A 27,397-nucleotide genomic window follows, 5' to 3' on the forward strand; every position below is an offset into this window, starting at 1 on the left:
GGTAGCAACATGGAGACACATGTGATCTATTAAGCGGGCTTAGATTTAAAGTTCCACCAGCGGGGCCAGCCCGAGCGCCATCCGTCCTGGATAATTGCATCCTGAGAAGAGATTGCTTTCAGCGATCACGTAATTGAGTGGCACGTGAGCCTAATCATTTCTTTCCCTTTTCGAGTCCCTCGAGGCCATCGAGGAGAAGTCGACTCTTTATCTCCACACTCTTCCAAGGAGACGCGGCACCCTTAATCAAAGTAAAGCACGAGGCAATGGCGATGAATAGCGATGAATGGCAATGAATGGGAATGATTGGGAACGGGCCGTCGTCGTCTTTGGAGTCGCTTGGACGACGTTTCAATTTCAGCCCGCTTGACGTCGTCTTTCCGCGAGGAGGCGCGCTAATTAGTTTATTTGTCAGGCGAGCCGAAAGCAACTCGTCTTAATTAACACGAGGGGCTACTCGTGTAGCAAGTATCTTGATTTTGAAAAATATGCGAAAAAGAAAAGTGAAGGTTGGAGTGACTGCTTTTTAATTAAGCAACGTGAGACTTACTTCCTTCTTGTCAGACATCACAGAGCCCGACTCAAACGCCTGATAGCGGTCCCAGAATACTCAAATCAAAGGCCTTTGTTTACAAAAAAGCGACGTCGGCAAGCAGACTTTCAGTTCTACCAAGCTAGCGAGAAGCTAACAGTGCCACTTCTGGTAAGACAGCATTGGCAGATGAACTCAAATTCACAAACACCAGTCTCAGAATATTCTAAATGTATGCAATTCATTTACAAAAAGCTGGTCTGAGAGTCCTACCAGGCTAGCGTGAAGCTAACGTGTTAGCTATCTTCACTCAGTGCTCCTTCTTGTCATCAAAGTTCAAGTCTCAAAGTTGTCCTATCAGGCTAGCGCAAAGCTAACTGCATGTCTCAGCGCTTCTCCTTGTCATATGCCACAAATGCAGACACAAATGCCTGACAGCAGTCACTGAAGGCAAAAATTAAAGGCTTGTGTTAAAAAAGAAAAAGAAAAAGAAAAAAGATGGTTTGCGAGTCTTGTCGGCTGAACTGAAATGCTTGACAGCAGTCAAAAAATATTTGAATTCAAGTCCTTTGATTACAAAAAAAAAATCAGGCTAGCGTGAAGCTAACTTGCGACATACGTCTTTACGCAGTGATTTTTCTAACGAGTCAAATGTACAACAACAGTCCCGGAAGATGAAAACCAAAAGCTTTGTTTCACAAAAAGCTGTTAACGGGCCGTGGTGTCTGGAGTGGGATTGATGATATTTGAAAGGGAAGTCATCATTCTGCAAAGCGACGCGGCACTTTGCTTGCAAAAGCGACTCATCTGAATGAACACGAGGAGCCGCTTGTCCCCCAACTATCGTGATTTGAAAGAATTTCTGGCAATAAAAAGTGAAGCTCGGAGGAATTGCCTTTTAGTTAAGTAATGTGACGCTGCCGTTGGCTTTGTACAAGTAACTTGGAAGCATAAACAACATTTAATGCAGGTAAGTTAAGTTAAGTTAAGACTGGTAACTCCTTATTTTTAACTCCCCCCGTGTCAATAATTCCCTTCCTGAACACTCCATATCAAAGGTATATATATATTTTTTAAATGGTCTAACGGGCTAGCTGGCAAGTGAATGAGTTATATGATCTAAAATATATTTTAAAAAATTGTTTATTATTTAGCTATTGTGTTTAGATGAACCTTAATTCAACATTGTTGTCATTAATCAGCCTTGTCTGCAAATGTGGTGGGTGAGCATGCATGTGAATCTTAGAGTTCGGGTTGAGGGCCAAACAGGGGTTAGGGGGTGTAAGTTGTGTCATAGACAGGCAATGAAATGTAAAAAGAAGAAAGAAAGAAAAAAGTACATGGAGCAGCGTACAGTACAACTGTATGACATTAAACTGAAAGCTGTTTCTTATATTTTGGTTGACTTACTTCACGATATAAGAACCAGATCTCCGTTTGATCCACCACTGCAAACTACAACCACCCTGAACACAACTGGATGCCTTCCAAGCTTTAGTCAAAGGTTAATAGATGATGTTAGCAGAAAGGCAATGCCAAATTTCAATTGTCTTTTTGTCGTGTTTTTATTGCAGCCACTGTACCAACCAGGAGACGCCATTTTGAGGCCCGCTGATGCAACTTGCTCTGAATTCGTTTGCATCCGAGGGGTGAGATGACGGTCGCGCCGGCAAAGCCTGTGCGGCTATCCCTCCGTATAACGTCATCCGATTATATTTTATTGCGGTCTCCAAAAAGAAGCCGCTCCTCATTTGCGATAGGATCTGAATGAAAGTAAATTAATAACACAGCTTCCATTTTCCGCCGCTTCTCCCGTCAGCAGTCATTAGACATCTGCAGGAAGCGTGTCATCACCCACTCCCGCATCACGCAGCTGACACAACGGATCCACCGGAGGGGTTGTCATGCAAGGCCTGCCCCGGGGGGGGGGGGGGGGGGGGGGCGGAGCGAGAAAGGACGGGGGGGGGGGGGGGGAGCAAAGGGGGCTGGGAATGGCTTTGGAAAAATACGCAGAGTCAGCAGAAAAATGCTGAGCTGTTTTCCAGAGCAGGAGCGACACAGGTGGTCGCCATTACCACACACGGGGTACCGCGTAATGGCCGCATGCACTAAATCAACACTAATTGAAACATTGACTCAACTGTAAGTAAACTCGCTCCACACACTCATATGTTGATAGTTAGATCGTTTGGAATGACTGTACATTGGTAAATATCAACCTTAATAAATGGTTACATGTACAAAGATGTTTAATAAAAGTAAATTATATAATTACAATATTATAGTTACAACAAACGTTATTTACTCATTTAATGTGTTAAAAAAATATATATATACAAGGTTGTTGTTTTTTTTTAAACAGAAAGCTTTAAATATTTTAAATCAATACATATATGTATTGAGATTAAATAATTTTGTTAAATAAAATATCAATAGTTTTATGACAAAAATATTCAAATAAATTATATATTTTTTAAAGCAGCCATATCAATTATTTTGATTATATTAAAAATAGAGAAATAAATACTTTTTTCTCAAATAAAAATGAGAAATTATATGAAATGTAATAAACATATTTAAATATTTTGATAAAATGTGTTAAAACCAATTATTTCAATTATTTGGATTGCATAAATTAACATTGAAACAAACATATTTTAGTAAATAAAATGATTTTAAAAAACTTAGTTAGGTAAAAAAAATACATTAACTTAAAAATATATATTGTAAAACATAAAGATATTTTAAAAAATAACAGCAACAAAACTATAGCTAAAAATGTAAAAATAAAGATGTTTTCTCAAATAAAAATATGAGGCAAATTATATGAAACGTAATTAACATATTAATATTTAGATAAAACGTTTTAAAACCAATTATTTCAATTATTTGGATTGTACAAATGAACATTGAAACAACATATTTTAGGAAACAAAATTGTAAATAAATATATATATATATATATATATATATATATATATACATATGTATATATATATATATATATATATACATATATATATATATATATATATATATATACATATATATATATATATATATATATATATACATATATATATATATATATATATATATACAATAATTAGGTAAAAAAATACACCAACTTAAAAATATATTTTGTTAAAAACAAAAATATTTAAAAAGTACATAACACTTTTTAATAAAAACTTTCCAAAAGAAAAAATTTAAAAAATATAAATTATAAATAGTGTGTTCAATGATCAAATATAAAGATAAATTATATATTTAAAAAAAAGAATAAAACATTTAAAAAAAAATGTTTTTTTTCCAATACTGCAAAGTTAAAAATAACAACAACAAAACTATAATTGCCGTTAGGCTTAGTGCTACTAAGGCATATATTATTCCTCCAAGAGTTTAGCGCGTTTCCATCCTTGACAAATAGCCGTGTTGCCGCTGCCATGGCCGCCACGCGACTTTGCTGGTCGCAATTGAGCTTCTCCAAACAAAGCCAGCGTCAGCACATGCTCCATTAACTGCGCCCGCTGTTGAGAAACAAGCTTTGACACCCGCAGTCAGCGAGATTCTTTTGTGCAGCTCCGCTCGCCCTAAAATATTATTTATTCTACTGAAACATCAACACTAACAAAGTTTACACTTCGCTTTAGTTTTCCATCCGCAAGTTTTGTTTGTCTTTCCGAGCCGACGGACGCCAGGCCAGCAAATGAAGACGTACAAACTACTCCTTCCTCATTTACGCTTTCAACAAAACTAAGACAACAAGCTCATCGATCAGCATCAACTCGCCGCTCGGGTGTTTTTCTTGCCGGTTCCGCTCCGTCGGCACGCCGGCCAATCAGTCTGCTCGAACTGGCCGGCGCTTCATTACCGTCAAAACAGAACGGTTTGCAAGCCTGATGTGGTTAAGCGGTTCTTGTAAATCGTCCTTCCATCCCTTTTACACTGCACTTATCCTCAGGCTATCCCGGATGACTTTGAGCAAGAGGTGCGGTACACCCTGGACTGGTAGCCAGCCAATCGCAGGGCACGTATAGCACAGGTGGGGTCGGGTCACGTGACTTGACTCAAGGCAGACTTAAGTTGCCAATTTTAGGACTCAGGGACCTGCTTGGCTAAAATGAAATATTTGGACTTTGGACTATTGTACATGACTCGACAAGTCTTAACAGTTCACGCTTGAAAATTAGCTTTTTTTGGTAAAAAAAAAATTAGCTGCCAACGGAGGTTTGTGGACATAAAAAGTTGGAAAGCCATCGTTAGCGGTAGAGCAGATGGTTAATGCCTGTTGGAAGAAGGTTGTGACATTCGTAAACGTAGTTCACTATCAACTCTCATTTGGATGGCCCCGCCCCCGCCCCCTCAGCCCTGCCTTTTGCACGCCGCTGGCCTTTGCCGATGTTGGCGCAGTCAAGTGGCCCGAAAGGAACTTGAAGATAGTAGTGACAAAGAAGTTAGTACCTCCCAAATTAGCCTTGCTCAACTTATAATACAGCAAATCAACATTATTACCATAAACCTGGACAGTAGGAAAAAAACTCATTTGACTAAATTCACAAAACATGGAGAAAAGTCTATAGCTGGGTAAGCTTCATATTAAGTTTGTGTTTATTGAGAAGACAAAATAATGGACAACATAATACAAAAATGATTGTGAACGTGTTAGTACAGCAAACTAAGTGAAAGTCCAGACATCAAACACAAACAGGCTAATATGCTAATTGAGCAGATTAGGCTAGATTAGGAATCAACCCAAGTATTTTTGACTAGTGCTGTGTGATACTGCAAATTTTCCAAAAAAAACAATCCGATACCAAGTATGATACTGATATCATTAAAAACTTTTTTTCAATCATGGTATGTATTTATTTTATTTTTATTAAGGTAGCTGTATAATCTAATTGCCTAATCACAATAAAATGTCAACCTTTAAAGGTTTTTGTGTTATTTTCTTTTTAAAGAAAGGAAAAAAAGAGGTTTGTTGATTACCAGAAAATACTTTTTCAATGTTTTTACAACCATAACAAAATATATATTTTTTACTTTCTAAAGCAAAATGCACAAAGTAATCAGAAGAAAACAAATTTAAACCAATTCTTTATCAAACTAAAAATTCTGCCTTCATTGCACTTCTTTTGTGGATTTTTTCCCCTCCAGCCAAGATCATGCAGCAAATATAATCCATAAAACAACATACAAAATAAATTATTTTTCAAGTACAATACTGTATGTGATCAGGCAATATACCACAGAGATGAGAAGTCACATGACGGCACGCGATTGAAACGGGAGGGGAGGATCTATTTGACTAAATCGCAGCAGTGCATAAGAGTATCGGTATCGATAATATCGACATTGCAGTGCCCATATCGAGCCGGTATCAACTTGCTATCGATATTACAGTGCCCGTAGGGATCCAATATTGACTTGGTATGGATAAAATCGATATTACAGTGTCCGTATCGACCGATATCATCGATACTGACATGGTATCGATGATATTACACAGTAATTTTAGTACTTGCGTGAAACTTGAAGGTTACGACTTGACGCTTTACTTACGACTCGCACATGAGACTTTTTCACTCCCACCGCTTGCTTGTTCAGTTGGCTGCTGAGTTGAAGTGGTTTTATTCGCATGCTACTGGGCTTTAGTTGATTGTTTTTTTTGGGGGGGCAGCATGGGATTAAATTCTTCCTGCAGCTCAGATCTGATTAAATCACAAGAATCAGTCTGTGTCCCATTGTTGGCATAAAAAAAAAAAAACACACACTAAAATCCTGTGAGTTTTTCTATTCAGTTCGGGTGGAACGAGTGCATCAGGAGACACGGAGAGCACAAACGTCATTAGCGGCCTCGTCTTCACACACAAAACGGCGACAAAGCTCGCGGCCTCCGCACCTTTTCGCCGCCGCGCTCCAGGCCTTGAGATTATAATGTACCCTGCCGTACGTTCAATAGTATTGCCAATTGAATAGAGAAAAAAAGGTTTCCCCGCCGAGCACAATGGATCACCTGATTGATGGCCGTTCCCCGAAGGAGGCACCCGAACAAAACAAGAGCCTCCACTTCAATTCCCTCGCCGCCGATGAGTTTTGGCGGGCGTCAGGACGGACAAGAAAAGGAGCGCGCGTTCATTGTGGCTTGAAACGAGATGACAGAATGAGGCTAAGGCGGCCGGACCTTCGCACCGACACCGAACCATGAGAGCTGATGAAAAAGCAGTTTAATTAGGAGCTGCAGCCAATCACGTTTAGGATGACAATTATTGTATTTCCACATAAAGCAGCCGGGAGGGGCAATCATTTACTCAACTGCAGAGGGTAGGAGGCATAGAGTTTGTGCAGGTGTATCCGACGTCCAAAAGCGAACCAAATGTGGAACAGAACCATCCATCATCACAGAAGTAAAATGAGAAAAATGTCATAACTGTCCATTGTGACAAAAGTGAAACTAAAAAAATGAGAACATGTCAAAACTGTCGCACCCTTGGGAAAATAAACCAACAATGTTACAACTATCCTTCATCACAAAAGTAAAGCAATAAAAAAAGATCAAATGTCGTAACTGTTAATCATCTCAGAAGTAGAAGAAAGATCATTTCTCTTATTTCTACAATTCTTCTTCTTGGGCTGTGCAATTAATCGAAATTCAATTACAATTTCAATTATTACACTCCAAAATTAAAAAAAATTATAAAAATCAGCATAATTGTAAAAAGAAAGATGAACACAAATTTTGAGTTGTTTGAGTTGTTTAAATTTCTACATTTGCACCTTTTTAAAATTTGTATTTAATTTTTGTTACATAATCATAGATAGTGTTTCAATTTTTTTTAATTTGTGGTGATATTTTTTTACGTACATTTTCTTGTTTTGCACCAAAAAATAAATCATCGTCCTAATCGTGATTTCAATTATTACCAAAATAATCATGATTAATATTTTCTTCATAATCGAGCAGCTTCTTCTGTATGGACATACAGCATTTAATTTTTTTCTTTTTTTTTTTAATTTTTAGTTATGACTACTCGTTATGTTTAACAGACCATAATAACCTTGATGTCAACCAGAAATATCTTCTCCACAGCCCCCCCACCTCCTGATCGATCGTTTATCAGATTGCAGCTCTATATCATCATTTCTAGTATTAGAATTTTATCATATAAAAAAAAAACCCCAGCAACAAGCGGCGATATTTTTCCCTTCCTCCGTTTGGTATGAAATCTCGTAGAAAAAAAAAAAATGATAAAGCGTATCTTTGTTCTTGCAGGTACATTCATGTCTCGAGGCCGTCAGCCGACACACACTTCCCACTTCAAACAAAACTTCCGACAATAACAACAATAAAGCTTGTGGATCGCATTTCACGTTCGACACAAAAGCGCGCCAGTCGCTACCCGCTCCCTCGCCTCAAGTTAGCATTCTACGAGGAAAACATGGAACACTTCGAGAGGAATGTTGCAGCTGCGTGGAAAAAAAAAAAAAAAGAAAAATTTCCACATATGATTTTCTTCAGTCGAGTCAGGAGTGCTTTGATTGAGCACAGAGGGAGGCTAAATGCTAAGCTAAGCCTAGCCGAGACTGGCGGAATATTCAGCAGCTTATAAATAAAGATCAACAAGTCGCTGGCAAACGTAATCAGCGGAGACGTTAAAGGTCGGCGGCAAACAAAATGACTGCCTTTGCCTGGCGTCATCCTCAAGGAGGCATAAATAAACATCACTCTTGGCCCCCCGCATTAAATTATGCTAATGCCTTCGCAGTTGTGATTGTGGAACGAAGGCAAGGAAAAGGAAAAAAACAAACACATAAAAACACATTTTAAGAACTTGACTTGACAATGATTGCCGCGCTCAGAAAGGTCGGCTGATTAAAAAACGCGGAGGAGGTTTGGCCGTCTTAAGGCCGTGCAGTTTCGTAGCAACGCAAACGTGCTCATTAGAGACAATAGTGAGAAAATGAGGCCTCATGGGGAGGGTTCAAATGTCTGAAACAAGCAATAAACAATAAACAGGATTTTCCTTTCATATCAAAACGGAATACTTTTATCTTTTTAAGAAAATCGGATTTGTTTCTATTTTCTAAAGGAATTTTTGCTTAAAACAAAAGATTTGTTCTACACAACTCTGGGCTTTTTTGCGGTTTTGGAAATCTCACCATGGAAACAGCCCAAAATTTCAACATCGTCAACGAAGATTTGCAAAAAAATAAAAAAAATAAAACAAAACTTTCAAAATATCACCATGTAAAATTCTTAAAACGCGGTGTGTGTGAGTACTGGTAGTTGAGCGTGGCTCCCTCTAGTGGTACGCAAAAGAATCACAGCATCAAACGTTCAAATCATGCGCTATGTAACAGTGGCTAAACGTTTCTCAATTCAGTGCAGTACATTAGTTAGCTACAGTTCAGCTGCATTGAAAAAAAAAACATTTTAATTTAAGCATTGTTAATATTGTTTTTTTTCCTTTTATTTAAGAACAATGATTTCAAACCGTGCTTACATTATTTGTTATACTTTTAAAACACACACAATCATTCAATTAATCAATGAAATATCGAAAAAGCATTTTACTAATATATATATAATTTACATAAAGCAATATGCCACTCTCATTTTGAAATGACTTACAATTAATTTACAACAGATCAATTAACCAATTATTAGATTCATTAACGACCGTTCTCAATGCTGAAATGGTCGCCACGCTAATGCACACGGATGAGGGTCAGCGGACCAACGGAGTGTGTGTGCACGCGTGTGTGTGTGTGTGTGTCATCCACTAGGAATAATACAGCTGGCTGCAGTGAGTCAGCGGTGTTATTAGTTTGAGCACTTCCTGCATTTTGAAGAGTTTTCATTCAAGATGTTTAAATGTCTGATGACATCATCAAGCTAAATGAGAGTTGAGTCACACTACGAAGTTGCTGCAGGACGGACGCAAGTTTCTTTGCAATTACCCGACATTGATTATGGTTGATTATCTATACATATTAAAAAAAAAAAACATTTTTATTGAAAATGTTAATAATCAACTGACTTCAAAATGAGTTAACTCATTCACTGCCATTGACGGCGTTAGACGTCCAAAATTCATTTGAACTATTTCTATTAGTTTAACATTTTTTTTCCCATTTTTGTTAACAAGAGTATGAAAACCTAGAAAAAAACATTTAGAACAGATATAACATTTGTGATTAATCGTGAGTTAACTTGTGAAGTCATGCGATTAATTACAATTACAATTTTTAATAATCTTTTCAAAAACATATATATATTTTTTAATGTATATATTTTTAATCTTTTTTTAAAAAAAATTGTAATTAATCGCATGACTTCACTAGTTAACTCACAATTAATCACAAATTTTATATCTGTTCCAATACAATACAAAAAAAATCGAGGTTTTCATACTCTTGTTAACAAAAGTGGGAAAAACGAATTTCTGACGTCTATAGTCGTCAATGGCAGTGAGGAAATTCTTTTTGAATTTTTTTTTAAATAAAACAATGAATGAAAACATGAATAATCTATATATATTATAATAAAAATGGTAAAAAAAAAAGGGTTAGGGTTATCACACATCCACATGTTTATTTAATGAACAATGTTTGAATAAGCCGCCTTGCTGCGTTTTCATATCATCTTAATCGCATTAAAAAGAGCGCCGACGATGGTCGCTATCGTGGCTTCTACCGACGCAAACATTCCCGTCGGTGCGTGTAACTGTTCATCACGGAGTAATCCCTTTTATTTGGACACAAATTAAATCGCAAATCAATATGTAATCAGAGCGGCGGCAGCAGCACGAAATTCAAATAAAAAGCCACGCGCTCTGACCACTGTTTGGGAAATCCCCTCAAAGGCACAAGTTGGAAATTCTCCACTCGCTCACTAAACACACAAGACGGTCACAAATAGTCAGTCAGCTGCAGTAATACATGTATTAGTCATTTTTGGCTAAAGATTAAAAAACAAACAAACAAACATAATTATTCTGTTGTCCGTCCATTTTATTCAAACATCCGTAGCAACATTGATGCCACTTTTGTTAGCCTGTCTATGATGTTTTGCATTGCCTGTTAGCATTGAGCTAACAGAGTTTTGTATCAGTCAAAGTTATGTGGCTGTAGCGGGCACACTGTAGTTAAATAAATGATACCATTTTGAGGTAATATGCTAATCAGCTGCAGTAATACATGTATTAGTCATTTTTGGCTAAAGATTAAAAAACAAACAATCAAACAAACATAATTATTCTGTTGTCTGTCCATTTTATTCAAACATCCGTAGCAACATTGATGCCACTTTTGTTAGCCTGTCTATGATGTTTTGCATTGCGTGTTAGCATTGAGCTAACAGAGTTCTGTATCAGTCAAAGTTATGAAGCTGTAGCGGGCACACTGTAGTTAAATAAATGATACCATTTTGAGGTAATATGCTAATCAGCTGCAGTAATACATGTATTAGTCATTTTTGGCTAAAGATTAAAAAACAAACAATCAAACAAACATAATTATTCTGTTGTCCGTCCATTTTATTCAAACATCCGTAGCAACATTGATGCCACTTTTGTTAGCCTGTCTATGATGTTTTGCATTGCCTGTTAGCATTGAGCTAACAGAGTTCTGTATCAGTCAAAGTTATGTGGCTGTAGCGGGCACACTGTAGTTAAATAAATGATACCATTTTGAGGAAATATGCTAATCAGTGCAAGTGGCGCAGGATCAGGAACATATTTGTAAAAATCCACAAAGTCATACTTTCATTATTTCAACTTTTAAAATGAGTGCTTGAAGTTGGTTTGAAGTTCGTAAATGTCTGCAGGTGTTCTTTATCACAGTCAAAAGTGAAGCATGGAAGTGATAATCAAAGAAATGTCACGAGACGCCTCACAGCTAATTAAAAATGATTGTGATTTGCTTAATTGCGTGTCATTGCACACGTGACAGCTGAGAGTCCTCGTTTCCTTATCAAAATCCCACCTGCTCGCACAATTATGATGAGGAAAGTATGTTTAAAAAAAAAAAACACACCCTTTCTGGACAGTCAGTGAGACTCATTTGACCTCATCAGAAAGACCACATCAGTGCCTCGGTAGGTGCTGCTGTCTTGGTTAGCAACACAGTTCAAATGGGCTCAGCTGTTGACTTGAACCAACGCGAGGGTCTACTGGAACATGAATCGTCGAGATAAAAAACACTTCAGTTGATAAAAGGGGGACTATTTATGTGCCCCGGTATGTGCTGCTGTTTTTGTTAGCAACAGAGTTGAAATAAGATAATGTGTCAACTCTTATGGTGATGTCGGTCCACTGGAATGCGAATTGTCACAATAAGCCCACTTACGACATGTGGCGAGACGCCCATCATTCAATTAATCAGAGAGACTGTGCCTCGGTAGGTGCTGCCTTTTTGGGGAGCAACAGAGCTCAAATGTTTATCTTAACCAATGTCGCAGTCTGCTGAAAATACTCATCGTTGCGACAACATGTAGTAAGTAAGACTGCATAGTTCAATTGATCAGAGAAACTGTTTAACTCTGTTTGTCTCGGTAGGTGCTGCTGTTTAGGTTAGCAACAGGGTTCACATAGGCCTTAGCTGTTCGTGATTTAACTGACGTCAGAGTCTACTGGAATGCCAATTTTCGCCAAAAAAACACTGTTCAAAATGTGGTAAAACACATAGGACTGTTTAGGTGCTGCTATTTTGGTTAGCAACAGAGTTCACATGAAGCATAGGGAGTTAAGAACTATACACACTTAATACACGCACACAAACCAAGCGTGTTCCCCGCCATTTGTTTAGGTTTCATTTACGCGAGATCATTTGTCAAATCATGGCCAATCCATTCCAATTAAACATCAGCGCTGAGAGGGGGTGGGGGGGGGGGGGGGCAGCCAGGTGACTCTGCAACCAATCGATGCGCGCCACACATGTTTCACAAAATACAGCAAACAAAGCCAGGAAGCAATCCGCCTAATGGGAACCAGATTGGAAAGCTAATTGGAACCGAGGACACGGGTCAGAGAACTGAGACGTCACGTTGGCCCGAGTGGAACTTTGGACTTGTCGGCGTGAAAGAGCAAAAAGCGTTCATTGTTGAATCCAAAGCGTTTGCGCCGCTCATCGATTGGCGAGCGCTCTCCATTTCTCCGCAGGTTGATTCATTCGTTGGCGCATCGCGTGCCGTCGATGATTATTGACCAAACGTCAACTCGCATTTCAGTGTCAGAATCGTGATATTCGGCACAGCTGCAATCAAAATCTGTTGGAATGAGATTATTTATCGTACGTGGTTTGTTGACAAAATTACGTTTTGCTGTTGCAGTTGTTGTCGAAGGATCCCTAACGTCGTAAACTACGGAATTTGTCCAAATGTTTCGGGAAAAATACGGCCCATTTAAATATTTATGATAAAAATACAAAAAATGTTGTCATGTAAAACTGACTTTATTTTCATAGAATCCGATTACTTCATTTTTGTAAGATTATGATTTTTTTCCCTAACATTCACGTTCACTGGATAACTTTATGTTCTGATTTTTTCTTTATTATTAATGTAATATCCGAATTTTTGTTCTCCCAAACTGTGACTTCTCACAAAATACCTTTCTTCAATGAAAAGTAACTTTATTTTTCCAAATTTTTCTATGCTTATAGAATTACTGCAAAAATGATTTCTCATAAGATTGCAACTTTTGTCGCAAACTGACCTTCCATTGATGATTTTCAACAACTTTATATATATATATATAAAATTACGACTTTTTCTTGGTTTTCTTCTCATAAAAATGATGTTTATCCTCTAAAATGTATTTATTATATTTATTTTTTATTTTGAATATGACATAAAAAAATAAATGCCAATTTATTTTACAAAAAAAACAAAAAAACAACAGAACTCTACTTAAACAATTAAAACCAATGTTTAAGCCATGTGATACTCTGCACACTTTCAAAATTTCATTGAAGTACAGTAGGGGTTGCCGTGGCAACAAGTTGCTCTTCTACTCCATACAAGACATTGGAATGATTTTGAAAGTGATTCCCAGTCAAACAATTCCATATTTTTACTTTCATCTTGTGATTTCTAAGTAGAAAAGTGGTCTATAAAAGTGAATCATGGCTAATGAGTGAGTCTATTGATTTGTTCACGCGAGTACACTTGACAACTATTAGCTACTGTTGCCAACTTTGGCTCCCAATCACTGCTTATTTGAGCGAGCCGATAAAAGTTGCACGGGGGCTAATGGAAGAAATTCTAATCAATGCCATTCACGAGAGAAGTGTAAAGAAAACTCATTAGCTCCTGGCGCCGCGTTACGACGCCTCCGCTGAACTTCTTAGAGCCGTAAAACCAGAATATGAGTATGAAACATAAAAAAAATAAAAATAAAATAAAAAAAGCCCAAAACAATCATCAGATCTATTTTTTAAGCTATTTGTTTTTGTTTTGTTTTTTTTTGGGAGATCTCAGTATTGATCATTTGAAATGTCATCATCATTGTTCTCCCTTTTGTTTTTTTTTTTTGTTTTTTTTGTATGTGTGTTTGTGCGTGTGTGCGTGCGTGCGTGCGTGCGTGAGCGTTAAGCTATTTGTTAAGCTATTTGTGTGGACACTGACTACTTTTATAGAAATGTTTGTAAGAATAAGAAAAATCTGGAGACGGAAGCAGGATAGCGGCGCAAGCTAAAAGCTAAGCTAAATGCTAAGCTAAATGCTAAGCTAAATGCTAAGCTAAATGCTAAGCTAAAAGCTAATTTAAAAGCTAAGCTAAAAGCTAAGCTAAAAGCTAAGCAAAAAGCTAAGCTAAAAGCTAAGCTAAAAGCTAAAAGCTAAGCTAAAAGTTAAGCTAAAAGCTAAGCTAAAAATTAAGCTAAAAGCTAAGTTAAAAGCTAAGCAAAAAGCTAAGCCAAAAGCTAAACTAAAAGCTAAAAGCTAAAAGCTAAGCTAAATCAGCGTCCTCCTGCGCTATCAAAGGACTCTTTGGAGCAAATGGACAGCGGCGCTGTTTCACTCCTTTTGGTTTATCATTAAAGTGCCGATGGCAACCTGCAATTACAGCGCAACGATCAATAGAAGCCGTGACAGCCTCCTTTATTAATTGCATACATGCATTAATAAGCACGTGCTGGGATTCCTTACATTGATTTTTGAGATGTGTTTATGCGGGGGTAAAGTCATTCACCACTCGGGAGAATTTGTTGCAGCGTATTCCTCGCTGTTCAATTAAATAGCTTATATCTCTATATATAAGTACACCAGAATACACTTATATATTAACCCCAATTTGAAATGAACTTCCAATATATATTCTTCCCTTGAAAAATACAAAAATAAAATATTGAAAAAAATTTGGTGAATTAAACCATCATCATCTATGCTTTAAAATAAAAAAAAACTCAGTTTTTTTTTTTTAAATGTGGATATCTTTATTTTGCCACATGTATTTTTGTTAAATTGTGTTTTACTTTACTTGTCAAATGCAATCCATGCTTTGAAAAATACTTTAGTGGGCAACGATTTAAGTAATATTCCCCCCCAATTACAAATAAAAAGATAAATAAAACATTCATAAATGTTTTTGTTTTTAAATACACATATCTGAGTAGACATTCATTCATTCATTTTTGTGCTGAAAAACATTCTTTGGTTTATGATGTAAAATTATAATAACTACAAAAATAAGAACTTCATTTTAAAAAAAAGAAATTGAAATATTAATTAAAATGAAGTAGTAGTGAAAATTAACTTCTCTAATATTTTATATTTCTCTTTATTAAAAATAAATTAAATACTGAAAATGTAGTAGTGAAAATTTACTTCTCTCGAACATTTTATATTTCATTCATTTTTTAACACTTATTTGTATAGAATTGACAGTTATACAAAAACATTTTTGTAAAAAAAAAAAAATGCTTGAAATTTGGAGATAGAATATATGTTTTTCATTTGTTAGCAACAATATGAATGCATGCAATAATTGCATGAAAATCTATTGACTTATGTTGCCCCCCCCCCCCCCCCCCACCCCCTGCAACCGAGGCGTCAGTGCGTGACGGAGGCCTCTGATTGGCTCAAACGGTCTGCAGGCACGTTTTCATGTGGTCACAGATTTCCTGACACTGTGTGGGAACGTCGATTTTTTTTTTTTCCTTTAGGAAATGTGCGAGAGATTTATATTTTCAAGTGCGGACTCTGGCAACCGTGTTTGCATCGCAAGGCCAGTCATAGTCAATTTAAATCACGTGTGTGTGTGTGTGTGTGTGTATGAGAGAGAGATGCAAAATTGCATGCTGGGAAAGAGAGGTTGCGTCAAGAGAGCCCTGCAGACACTTTATAGCAGTGAAGAATTTTGGATGGTCTCTGCATTGGCCTCCCTCAACAACATAAAGACTGCAGGTGGACATTGCCGTATTTTGTATGGGGGGGCGGGGGGCAGGGGGGGGGGGCAGCGGGTGGCTTTGCATCACGCCTGCCGGCTGGGTGGTCCTCTTTATGGATGGGGAAGTGTTCTTTGATGCGCGTGTCAGCTTGGCGAATAGCGTGACATCATAGCGTGGCGACACAAGCACATTAAATTCACCCGGGCCGCGCCAATAAACAACAATGGAGGACGTCTTTCTTCTTGACATTTATGACAAGAAAAAGACAAGCGTTTGCTTTTTTGTCTTCTTTCCCATTCAGGAAGTGATCTTTCTTTTCACAGCCGTCAGTGCACGGCTTCGCCCACTTAGTCGCACCCAATCGCTACATGAACGCAAGGTTTCCCAACAAGGCATGTTTTGTGTTAGGAAGATCTCCATCACAAATTGAAAAATTGATGAAGTGATTGATTGATTGTTTCATTTTCCTAACAAGAAGAAAAACTATGAAGTTTCCTAAAAAAAGTAACTACTGTATTGATGTCACACTTTCCTAAAAAGCACCTAAACAAATGATTGTTTAAAAAAAAAAAAAAACTTATTAAAAACATTTCTCTTCTTTTTAGGAAAGTGCACCATAATGAGTAATCATTTTTCACTTTCCCCCCCAAAAAAGAAGTTATTTCACTTTATTAAGACGAAAAAAAAAGTAATGATGTTTCACTTTCTTAACAAGAAAAAAAAAGTTTCACTTTCTAAAAAAGAAGAAAAAGCACTTTCTTGAAAATAGGTGAAGGAATTGGCTAAAAAGGTCGATCTGGTCTTCAAATCTAAACAGTCTTTTTCTTTTTTAAGACAAAAGGTTTGGTTGACCTTGACTGACGGTTGTGGCGCGACTACGCCGCGTGATGCCGTTTCTAAAAAGAATCAAAACTAATGACATCGCACTTTCTTAAAAGGAAAACAAACTATGGCTGTTATTCTTTTCTAAAAATAAATCCAACTAATGATTTTGCACTTTCCTACAATTATGTTGGTTTCCTAATAAAAGCCCAATTATTAACATTGCCCCCCCCCCAAAAAAAAGTTAAATTACTGACTTAACTTTCCTGAAAAGACAAAATATTGATACCACAAAATATTGATTCTTGAAAATGCCAAGCTAATAATGTGTATTGTTTTAAAATAGAAAATATGCAATGTTATGTGATGATATATTATTTTTTAATTATTTGGTCTATCTTTATTTAAAAAAAAAAACAAAACAACAAAATGCATCATGTGCCCGATTGTGATTTTTGTCATAGGTTGACAAATTGCCTTGAAGACACAAACCCACACACCGCTTTGACTATTGAACTCATTTAATGCTTAAAACAAATACAAGTTACTTCACTGGGTCATCACAATTTTCAACAAGTGACTTTTTTTTTTCCATTTTTGTAACACCCTCAGAAATTTACATTCACATGGCTGCACACAAACAATTTCTCTCTCTCTCTCTCTCTCTTTTTTTTTTTTTTTTCCCCATCGCCATCGAGATCCCGGAACGTAACGTGGACATTAAAAGCGAACGTGTTGACTGACTGGCGCCCCCTAGTAGTGGTAAACTGAGAAACACGAGCGTCGGGGGCGGGGGGGTTGGGGGGCTTGATGTGGAGTCTCTAGGGCTGCAGTCCCATTTAGTTTACACCCTAACACGCACACGCACACACACACACACACACATAGTGGACCTACACTCTCAATCTTATGTACACTATTTACAGTGCAATGAATACAAAAAAAGTAGGATGGAATGAAGTTACAGTTATTATTATTACAAAACGGTAGGACAATGTAAAAAAAAAACAACTAAAAAGACGTCAACCAGCGTCCATGGCGGGACGTCGACTTTGTGCTCACTCGGGCGTTTTAATGGTTTGTAATCTCTTTGACGGGGTTGTTGTGCTTACATGCGGGGGGGGGGGTTAAGAGTTTGCTTTTTGTTTTTTTTTTAGCACAAAACACATTTCATGACGTGAACTTCACGGCTCTGATAGGCACTGAATGCACCGGCAGATAAGACGAGAACATGAAAACGCAACACATTCTTTTCTTATGCGACGAACAAAACAAAAAACGGACGTCAAAGGGAAAAAACAAAAAAAAAACTTGGCGGGCATTTAACTCGAATACGTCCAAAAAAAAAAAGAAAGAGAAAAAGAATGACACCAAAGAGAAACGTCTCGACACCCTCTGCTTTGTTACATTTTAAAAACTTTGACATGCTCATCTGAAAAAAAAAACATTCACCACCTAGATGCTTTTACCCCCTTGCCTATTTATTTATGATATTTATATATTTATATAGATGTTATATTAAAATGCACTAGTGTCGCTTGTGTGCCCATCAACTTTCGACTGCAAATGAGAACAAAAAAAACAACAACAACACACTCACACAAACATGCACGCAGTGGAGGAAATAATGACTTGATCCCCTGCTGAAATTGTAAGGACATTAAAAGTCTCCGATTTGCTAATAATAGACAGAATGCCGGTCCAAAATGCATTAAAAGACCCTAATATAGTGAAAATTAGCATTTGATCTGCTTCAACTCAGCCAGATGGTCCCACTCGCCAATATCGCAACTGCTCGTTTGGAGAACGACGGCTCCTCCAGGAATCCATTTCGAGACTAAAAGAGCTGTCAAAAGATGTCGGGGATAAGCTTATAGACCTGCACGCGGCGAGAATGGGTTACAAAACCATCAGCAAAAGGCTTGGTACGAGAATTCCAAAAGATTTCTCTTAGAATTAACGTACCCAAGTTATCCCATATTTACTCTTACAGTATTGCAAAGCATGACTCGTGCTCTTACAGCTGCAAAACAGGAAGTGCGCCCTTATCACAAGATAGCGGCTGAAACACTTTGCGGATATCCGGGACGGTTGCTGCTGTGTGTTCCCCCAACCTTTAGAGCAGCAACGACTGTGTAACCAGAGACTGCCCTAAAAGAAAAAGAGAGAGGGCTGGGAAGAATGTGCTTCGAAGAGGTAGAAGATTGCAACTGTGCGCATCTCTGTCCGGTCTCTTCGCCAGCAAAAATAATTCTCTTGTCCTCCTTCCTTGTCTGTTGTTTATGAAACGTTCTAGTTTGACTTAACCTGACAATTTCTTCGACCTGGAGCTCTACGTAAGATCTGGCGCTGTGAGGATGACCACGACAAATTAAGAAGGCAGCCCCAAAGTATATGGAAAGAACTTGTTAAGGGCGTTGGGAAATAGTCAACCAGGAAAAAAACATTAATTTTCCATGTGGCTTTAGTTTGCTGGTGAACATCTGAATGACTAAAAAAAAAGGAGAAAGTGCTGTGGTCGGATTTGGCAATAACTAGAGCCGTCGTGTTTGGAGGATGAAAAAAAAATGTGAGTGCAACCCAAGGAACACCATCTGTGCACTCAAGCAAGGAGGTGGGAACAAAGTTTTGGGGTACACTAGTAATCAACGGAGCCGGAGTCAAATCTTGGACAAAAAAAGACAGTGAAGATGGCCTGTTGATAGGTCTTGATCCAAAAAGATACTGCCAGGGGTGTTCTAGAATTAATATCACAGTCAATGTAGAGGCCTACGCAGTCCCCAGACCTGAACCTAGTAGAAAACTTGTGGAGGGAATTGAAGCTTCGTGTTTCCTGGGCCAGAGTTGAAGGATTTGGAGTGTTCTGATGAGGACTGGGTCGAAATCCCTTTCTGGGCTCTGTGCAACCCAAGAGACCAAACAAGTTCTAACTTAATTTTGCTTACGTTTAACTCTTGCATTTATTTTCAACTGTTGCATTTTGATGCCTACTGTGCAGACGCTGCACCGATCCGATCCACGTCTGCAGTGATGCGGACTCTGTATCGGTCCGTTGTGGTGAAGAAGGAGCTGAGTCGAAAGGCGAAGCTCTCGATTAACCGGTCGATCTGCGTTCCTACCCTCAGCTGTGGGTCGAGACCGAAAGAACAAGATCCCAGATACAAGCGGGCTCTCGGTCATCCACGAGGGACTCAAGAGTCGAGCCGCTGCTCCTCCGCATTGAGAGGAACCAGTTGAGGTGGCTCGGGGTTCTGGTTCGGATGTCTCCTGGACGCCTCCCTGGAGAGGTGTTCCGGGCATGTCCCACCTGCGGGAGGCCTAGGGACTACCTAGGATAAGCTGGAGAAACTATGTCTCTCGGTTGGCCCGAAAGCACCTTGGGATCCCGCCGGAGGAGTTGGTTGAAGTGGCTGGGGAGAAGAAAGTCTGGGCTTCCCTGCTTCGCTGCTGTCCCCGCCACCCGACTCCGGGTTAAGCGGAAGATAATGGACGGATGGATGGTCTACTGTGCAACATGGTGGACGCATGGAGGATCCGGCTTCTTGTGTGCACTTTGGGTTTTTGTCAGGAACTCCAACTTCTTCCATTCATCCATTTTCATAGTTCTTTTCCTCGTGAGGGTCAAAGATAAGCTAGAGTCTATCCTCGTGGAGTAGACTCAGGACTAGTGGGCAGACAATCGTAGACTAAGGCTTACTTACACATTCCAAAAACATGCATGCTAAAACTTTAATGAAGACTCTTAATTGTCCATAAATCTGAATTATTGTTTGTGCCCTGGGATTGACTGGCCAACAGTCCAGGGTGCGCCCATAGATAGGCACCAGCTCACCTTGGACCCGAATGAGGACAAACAATCTAAAAATAGGTTGGACGGATGGATTCTGTCTATTATATAATCAATTAACCACACAAATTCAAGAAGTGAGCAAAACTTACAATTCCAGCAAGGTATCAAATCATCAATTGCGCCACTGTAACATAAGGCGTAATACACTTTCTGTATTTTTCCGAGCACTTATTAACAGTGATTTTTTTTTTTATATGAAAAAGACGAACAAGCATTCATTCTGGTTAAAAAAAACAAACATGAAAGCAGCAGGCGACCTGTCCCGCTCCGAGACGGCCGCCGTCATGTTGGAATTCCCTTTTGATAGGTCGGAGGTTGCGCTGCCGTCCTTGTTCGATCAACAGACGCTTTAGCGCGTGACCTCAATAGCAGTGAGCGCTCGAGTGTCGTCGATGACATTTCCCGCCCCCCCTTGAGCGCTCTTGTAAATGTCAGGACACGTTGGACAAGGGGGGGGGGGGGGGGTTGATATGAGGGCCTCCGTTCCGCCCACTTTAGATCCTCCCTCCCAAAACAAAACAATAGCTGCTTTTGTTTTGATCGCAATATTACAAAACCACGTTAGACATACAATGTTGTAAAAAAAAAAAAAAAGATTTAAAAAAAGCCACGATGAATCCAGTGTCAGACTTTTTTCCATCCATGTGCCCAAAGAACCCCTCCACCAGCGAGTGCTCTACACGATAAGACATTTACAACATGACGATCCGAGCGATCGAAGACACCGATCAGCTCTCGCCGCCCCCCAAAAGGGTCAAAGTTTGTGTCCCTGTGGGGGCTCCGGACTAAAACGGCGTTAAATATCACTGCTCTTCCACTTGCGATGAATGCTGTCCGGCGAGGGGAGTGGGGTTACTGAGGAAGGGATTTAGGGGGGTGGGTGGGGGGGGGTCGGTTTGACCAAAGTGGACTGGTGATGGACATACTGAAAAAAAAAGCCACGATGCATCCAGTGTCGGACTTCTTGCCCGGCGAAAAACCCTCCACCAGCGAGTGGTCTGCACGTTAAGACATTTACAACATGATGATCCATTAAATCTGTGCAGATTCTCAGTCATCCGGGTCATGGTGATCGGTAAAAGTTGAATGGCGGCAACTGGACTTTTTCTTGGTGGTTTAATACGTTTCACGTATCATCAAAAAGGCTTCTTCAGTTCTGAACATTTTTAGCGCAGAGTCCCAATGTACAACAAGAATCAACTAATTTCCCCTGAAGCAACCCACTTCGCTCCCGGCTGTTTTACTGGATTTTGACGGATTTTGCAAGGCCCACAGAATATTGTGTTTTATTGTTATAAAAACCGAAAGAAAGATTAGAGTCTCTTCTTTCATCCGGAATTTTTTTTTATTTCTATCTGTTTCCGCAGCAATTAGCATTAAAATATAGCTAAGTTTCATCATTATTCAAACATCTGTTGAAAACACTGGCAAAGGGATCTTGTTGCAGCATGGCCCTGGTTGATCTCTTATACTCTGCTGCTTCTCTTGCTTTAAGTGACCTCTTGAGGTCAGAGGCTGCATTAAAGCCTTCTGTATGCTCTAACTTTAAAAACGTATACATATGTTTTTGGGACCATGGCAATATTTAAAATAGAACGTTTTCATACGTTTTTGGGAGCAAATGAGTTAAACTGTTGTGAATACTTAGTGAAAATTGGGAGTTCGCTTCTTAGACTTTATAGGACTGAAGAATCCTTTTTTGATTAAAGGTGAAAGTCTTCAACAACCAAAAAGTCGGCAGTTGTCGACATTTTTGTGGGGTTGGCGTGTGCCGCTGCAGGACACCCTCACCCTCATTTCCCCAACAAAAACCCCTTCCACCAGCAAGTGGTCTACACGTTAAGACATTTACAGTATGATAATCCAAGAGATCAAAGACACGAATGAACCAATCAGCTCTCGACACCGGGTCAAAGTTTCTTTCCCGATGGGGGCTCCGGATGAAATATAATCGATCTTGGGGTTCCAGCAAAGGGGGTGGGGGTTAGTGAGGAAAGGACGGGAGGGTTCCGAAGGGGTGCAGTTTGACCAGTGTGGGTTGGTGATGGAGGTTAAGGGGTCGGGGGGTGCGCCACCGCAGGGCTGTTGGGCCTCCCGGAAGGGGCGGCACTTGCTACACGTACCACTCCTTCTTGGAGATGACCGAGCCGTCGGTTTGGGAAATCATGTCGTCGGCTATCTCGGGCTCGGCGTCGTACTGGAAGGCCAGAGTCCGCTCGTCGTAGTCGCGGCTCTCGCCCTCGTCCACCGTGAAGTAGGGCCTCTTCATGTCCTCGGCTTCCCCGTCAAAGTCGCGCTCGCCCCCCGTCTGCGCCGGTTTCTTCTCGTCGTCCGAGTCGTCCGGGTACTGCAGGTTCTTGGGCATAGGGGGGTGCACCGGGAGCCCCCCGCCGCCGCCCGCCTTGCTGTAGCCGTTGCCGAACACGTGCTTCTTGGTGCTGTAGTCGCCCTTGAAGGTGCGCTGGCGGCGGCGCAGGAACACGAAGAGCAGTATGGCGGCGGCGCCCAACAGGGCCACGCCCCCTACCGCCAACCCGATGGCCACACCTGCACTGTGCTGCTCCGGTGGGATCTCATCGCGCCCGGATGGGTTGTTAGGGAATTCTGGGTAGGAAAAGACAGATGGAAGGGAGTGTGTCAGTGCTCTGGTGGGAGGAGGTGCAACTGTGCTGATGGAAGGACGGGAAAGACGAGGACGGGAAAGCAAAGGGGAAAGGGAGGACCCCCCAAAACCCGCAGAGGCGGAACCCCTGAACCTCCCAACCCAAATGAGGCGGCATGCAAATTGAGACAAGTACAGAACCCCAAACATGACAGGAAAAAAATGGCTATAATACAGTAATCGTTTATCGTTGGGGTTACAATCTAGAACAGGGTTCACCAATTCCAGTTCTCGAGGTCCGGAGTCCTGCAGGTTTGAGATGTTTCCGCCTACCAACACTCCTGATAATAAAGATCAGGATCGTTATCAGGAATGCTGATGATCCGATTATATGAATCAGGTGTGCTAGTGGGCGGAAACATCTCGGACCTGCAGGTCTCTGAACCTCGAGGACTGGAATCGGTGAACTCTGATCTTGAACAACCCCACAAAAGAAAAAATCTGCGAATTAGCAACTAAATATTGTTAATTATTATTTGATTGTAATATTTACATATACGTTAAAGCATCGTACCAAATTATAAACATGAGAGGTGCAGGTATTATTTTTGTCCACTTGGGGACAATTTGTTGTCGATCACTCTAATCATCATTGGCTAGATTAAAGTAGCAAAGTTTACTATAAATGTGCAGCTGTGTAATTTAAGAAAGAAATCTCAGAACTCAAAATCTTGAGTTAGAGCGAATCATCTGCAATGTACTGTAAGAACAATAAAATTATTATTTTTTTTAAATCCCATGTCATGTCCGGGGCTCCATACAAACGTGCACAGTGAGTTGAAAACCCCCCCCAAAATCATGCATGACCCTGGAATTGATCGGAATTCCACGCGCTTTTCATTAGACGAGCAACAAACATGGCGGCGTTCAATCACAGATCATCAGCAGCTTGGAGGCAATGAAAAGCAGCCAGAAAGCAGACCAAGCAGCCGTCATACAATTCAAGAGCAACTTCCAAAATTGCACCAAAAGTGGACAAAAGAATCGTGTCCCGCGGTGCGGAACCAACACATTAACGTGGCAAACACGGAAACATTCCCGCTTCTGTAAGCTTTCGCTTCGACAAGTCAAACAAAGGAAAAGTTGTGTCGCAGCCTGCAAAATCGATGACATCATCCACTTCCTCAGGCCAGGAGAATACCACACCCGACTAACAGCGCTTCCAAGTCATTGAATGCAACGTATTCATTCACTTTACATTCCTGTTGATGTCGTGTCTCTCTTTGTCTCTCAAGTGCAGTCATTTAGTATAGAAATGGCAACAGCCTTCCAGTTTCACATCAGCCCATCTAGGCAATTGTTATCCCTAATAGCTCCCTGATGTCTGCAGAGATTGGACCCAACATACAGTGAATATCCCAAAGTTTAATGAATAAAAGGTATTAAAGCTACATTGGATATTGCAAGTTGGGTCTGAAAACACTCAACTTTCTTTCTTTGTCACTTGAAAGCAGCAACTCCATTTTTACTTTTATAGTCCTTTTATGCATTTGTCACCATCAATTGAGCTAACACTTTTCCATTTTGTGTTCCCGCAGACACCCGTCTAGGCAGGCCTGAATATATCAATCCATAACATACTTTCACAATTAAAATGCATAAATAGACCATCACCACAGTATAAGGTTGTTGATATCCGATATTTTAATGATACAAATGTTCAAATATTACAAGTCATGATAAAATTACACAAATATGGTAGGTAGGCAGCCCGTCTAGGCGTGCCCAAACAAATGACCTCCATTAACTATTTTTCATCTGTGAGGTTTTTCAAGATCATCAGTTGACTCCACATTCACTTCTGCATCTCTGCAAGTTTCTCTTTCATTTCCCCAAACAGCCCGTCTAGGCGGGCCTGAATGGATGATCACCTCTATGGTGTCTTCAAGACCATCGACACAATATGAGGTTGTCGATATCTGAGATTTAAATGATACACATGTTCAAATATTACAAGTCATGATGAAATATGGCAGGTAGGCAGCCCGTCTAGGCGTGCCCGCACAAATTACCTCCATTCGCCATTTTGCCTCCATAAGGTTTTTCAAAGCAGATCATCACATGACTCCACATTCACTTCTACATCTGTGCAAGTTTCTCTTTCATTTCCAACAACAGCCCGTCTAGGCGGACCTGAATGAATTACCTCTATTTTCTCTCCGTGATTTAAGGCACACCATAACTTTGTCCACTGATCAATCAGTATCATATTTTAAGGATTGATGTGCATGAATACAATACATTTGCCATCACGTATCAGGCTGTAAATTCTCCATTTTGTCACTTCCACTGATAGCAATGACAGTAAAACATGCTTCCAACAACTGGCTATTTTCCTCCGAATTCACTTCCAACCAGATGTTCCAAAACTTCTGCCCACATCGGCACTCGATTTTGTCACTAAAACGTCCGTGGTTGTAAATCTTCCACCTGATCGCGTCAGATGTGAAAGCGCGATGATGAATGCACTTTTACAGGGGATGGCGCAGTTGGAGAGTAAAAAAAAAAAAAGGATACAGAAAAAAGCTGCAGTATTTCATGTTATTCATTGCTTGTATAAATCTATCACGCCCCTGGATTGAATTATTGCCTCTCACGGCGCATCTTGGCACCGATTAATCTCAATGGTACGTTTTAGTGCTTCCAAGTCAAGGTTAAGGCGCTATTGGAATATTTTCCCGGCGTGCCGCTAATAGAGGCTGCCTTGTGTTGCTGGGAACAGGATCGGGGCTGTTTTATCAGTCTGTTGGCAGGTGTTGCCGCTGGCGACGACGCGTTGGTGGAACGCCGGCACCCTCCCGCGCGCTGTCAGAGACAATTCCACACCTGCTACGTCACTTCCAATGATACACTATTAATAGTCTTTCAATAACCACAAATTAAGACAAGGCGACGGTGTCGAGAATTTTGGGCAGAGCGCTGTCAGCGGTGTATATATGTGTGTGTTTTTGTGCTTCTATATAAATACTATATTGGGACATATAGGTCTTTCTTTAAAATTATCTGTAATTCTATTGGGGGGGGGGGTAATTTTATGTACTAGGGGTATCGATGCAAGTACTAGTGGTATCGATAGCTGGTGTCGATAGCTAGTGTCGGTGACTCCACAAGAGTTGAGTATCGGTCTGAAAAAAAAGTGGTATCAAACATCCCTAATAAAAATTTACTTATGTGTTAATATTTTTTTACGATTTTTGAACGATTGAATTAAGACATTCTGATGCCAATCAAGGCCTTATATTATATGAATATTTATTTATATATAATATGTATTAAAATATATATTTATATTTTTTATATATTAAAGGAAGTTTTAACATTGAATTTAATTGAACTCTGTTTTAAAAATGTTACCTTAAAATATTGTGAGGAGTTATATCAATCTTTCCCACACAAAATTATTGATGGGCGAGTACCGATACCAGGTACTATATTGGGCCGATACCAGGCTGATTTTAAGGTATTTTAAGGTATCGAGAGCTCGTGGAGCCTGCCGAATGTTGATATCAGCCACTGATACTACTAAAAGAAACGATATATCTATCAAAAATATATTTTATATTTAAACAATACAAAACAATCAAAAATGAAAATCAATTTTACTTTCCTAATTCTAAATTTCAGTCATTTTCTCATTTAGAATTATAAATATTGTTTTAAATTATATTGTATGTATCATGTTTTTAATCCATTATCATATTACAGTTTATGTATCACATTTAATGTAATCTATTATTTTATTGAACCGTCAATTACATGTAAAAACACATAATTCACATGAATCCTTTATATTAATAAAAGGAAAAATGATTTACATCCCTGTAGCAATTTGTGTAAATTAACACACAAACTTTGCAAGACTTTTAATATGCATTCATATTGTGTGTGCCTAAAGGCATGAAACAAAATAGAAATGATCTACGGCGTACATTCGTCGTCAGCTTTGATGGACCGCGTTGTGTTTTAATCCCGAACATTGTAAGAAAACAAATGATGATGATCTTCTAACAAGCTGCTTATGTCATCTTTTGATTTGTCCTTCCTCTTCGCCGTCTGCACGTCGTCCTTGTCATTTCCTCCTTTCTTCTCCTTCTCATGCTCACTTTGTCACGTTACCACACCCTGCGCTTCACTTTGA

At 39.5% G+C, this 27,397-nt stretch overlaps 1 protein-coding gene across 5 annotated transcripts in view; it reads right to left on the reverse strand.

Annotated features, from left to right (window-relative positions):
• The window catches only part of nectin1b (nectin cell adhesion molecule 1b), a 212,093-nt gene that overhangs the window by 72,287 nt on the left and 112,409 nt on the right, over window positions 1–27,397 (reverse strand). Inside the window, exon 7 of one of the 5 annotated variants that reach the window (XM_077566640.1) lies at window positions 17,251–23,201. The exons of the other annotated variants lie outside the window; for them this stretch is intronic. Within the exon in view, the coding sequence (XP_077422766.1) occupies window positions 22,711–23,201 (491 nt within the window). The 3' untranslated portion in view covers window positions 17,251–22,710. Of the gene's footprint in view, window positions 1–17,250; window positions 23,202–27,397 lie in introns of those variants that run through there. 5 annotated transcript variants of the gene reach the window in all.

Source organism: Vanacampus margaritifer, chromosome 5 (genome assembly GCF_051991255.1).
Source record: "Vanacampus margaritifer isolate UIUO_Vmar chromosome 5, RoL_Vmar_1.0, whole genome shotgun sequence".
NCBI classification, from domain to species: Eukaryota; Metazoa; Chordata; class Actinopteri; order Syngnathiformes; family Syngnathidae; genus Vanacampus; species Vanacampus margaritifer.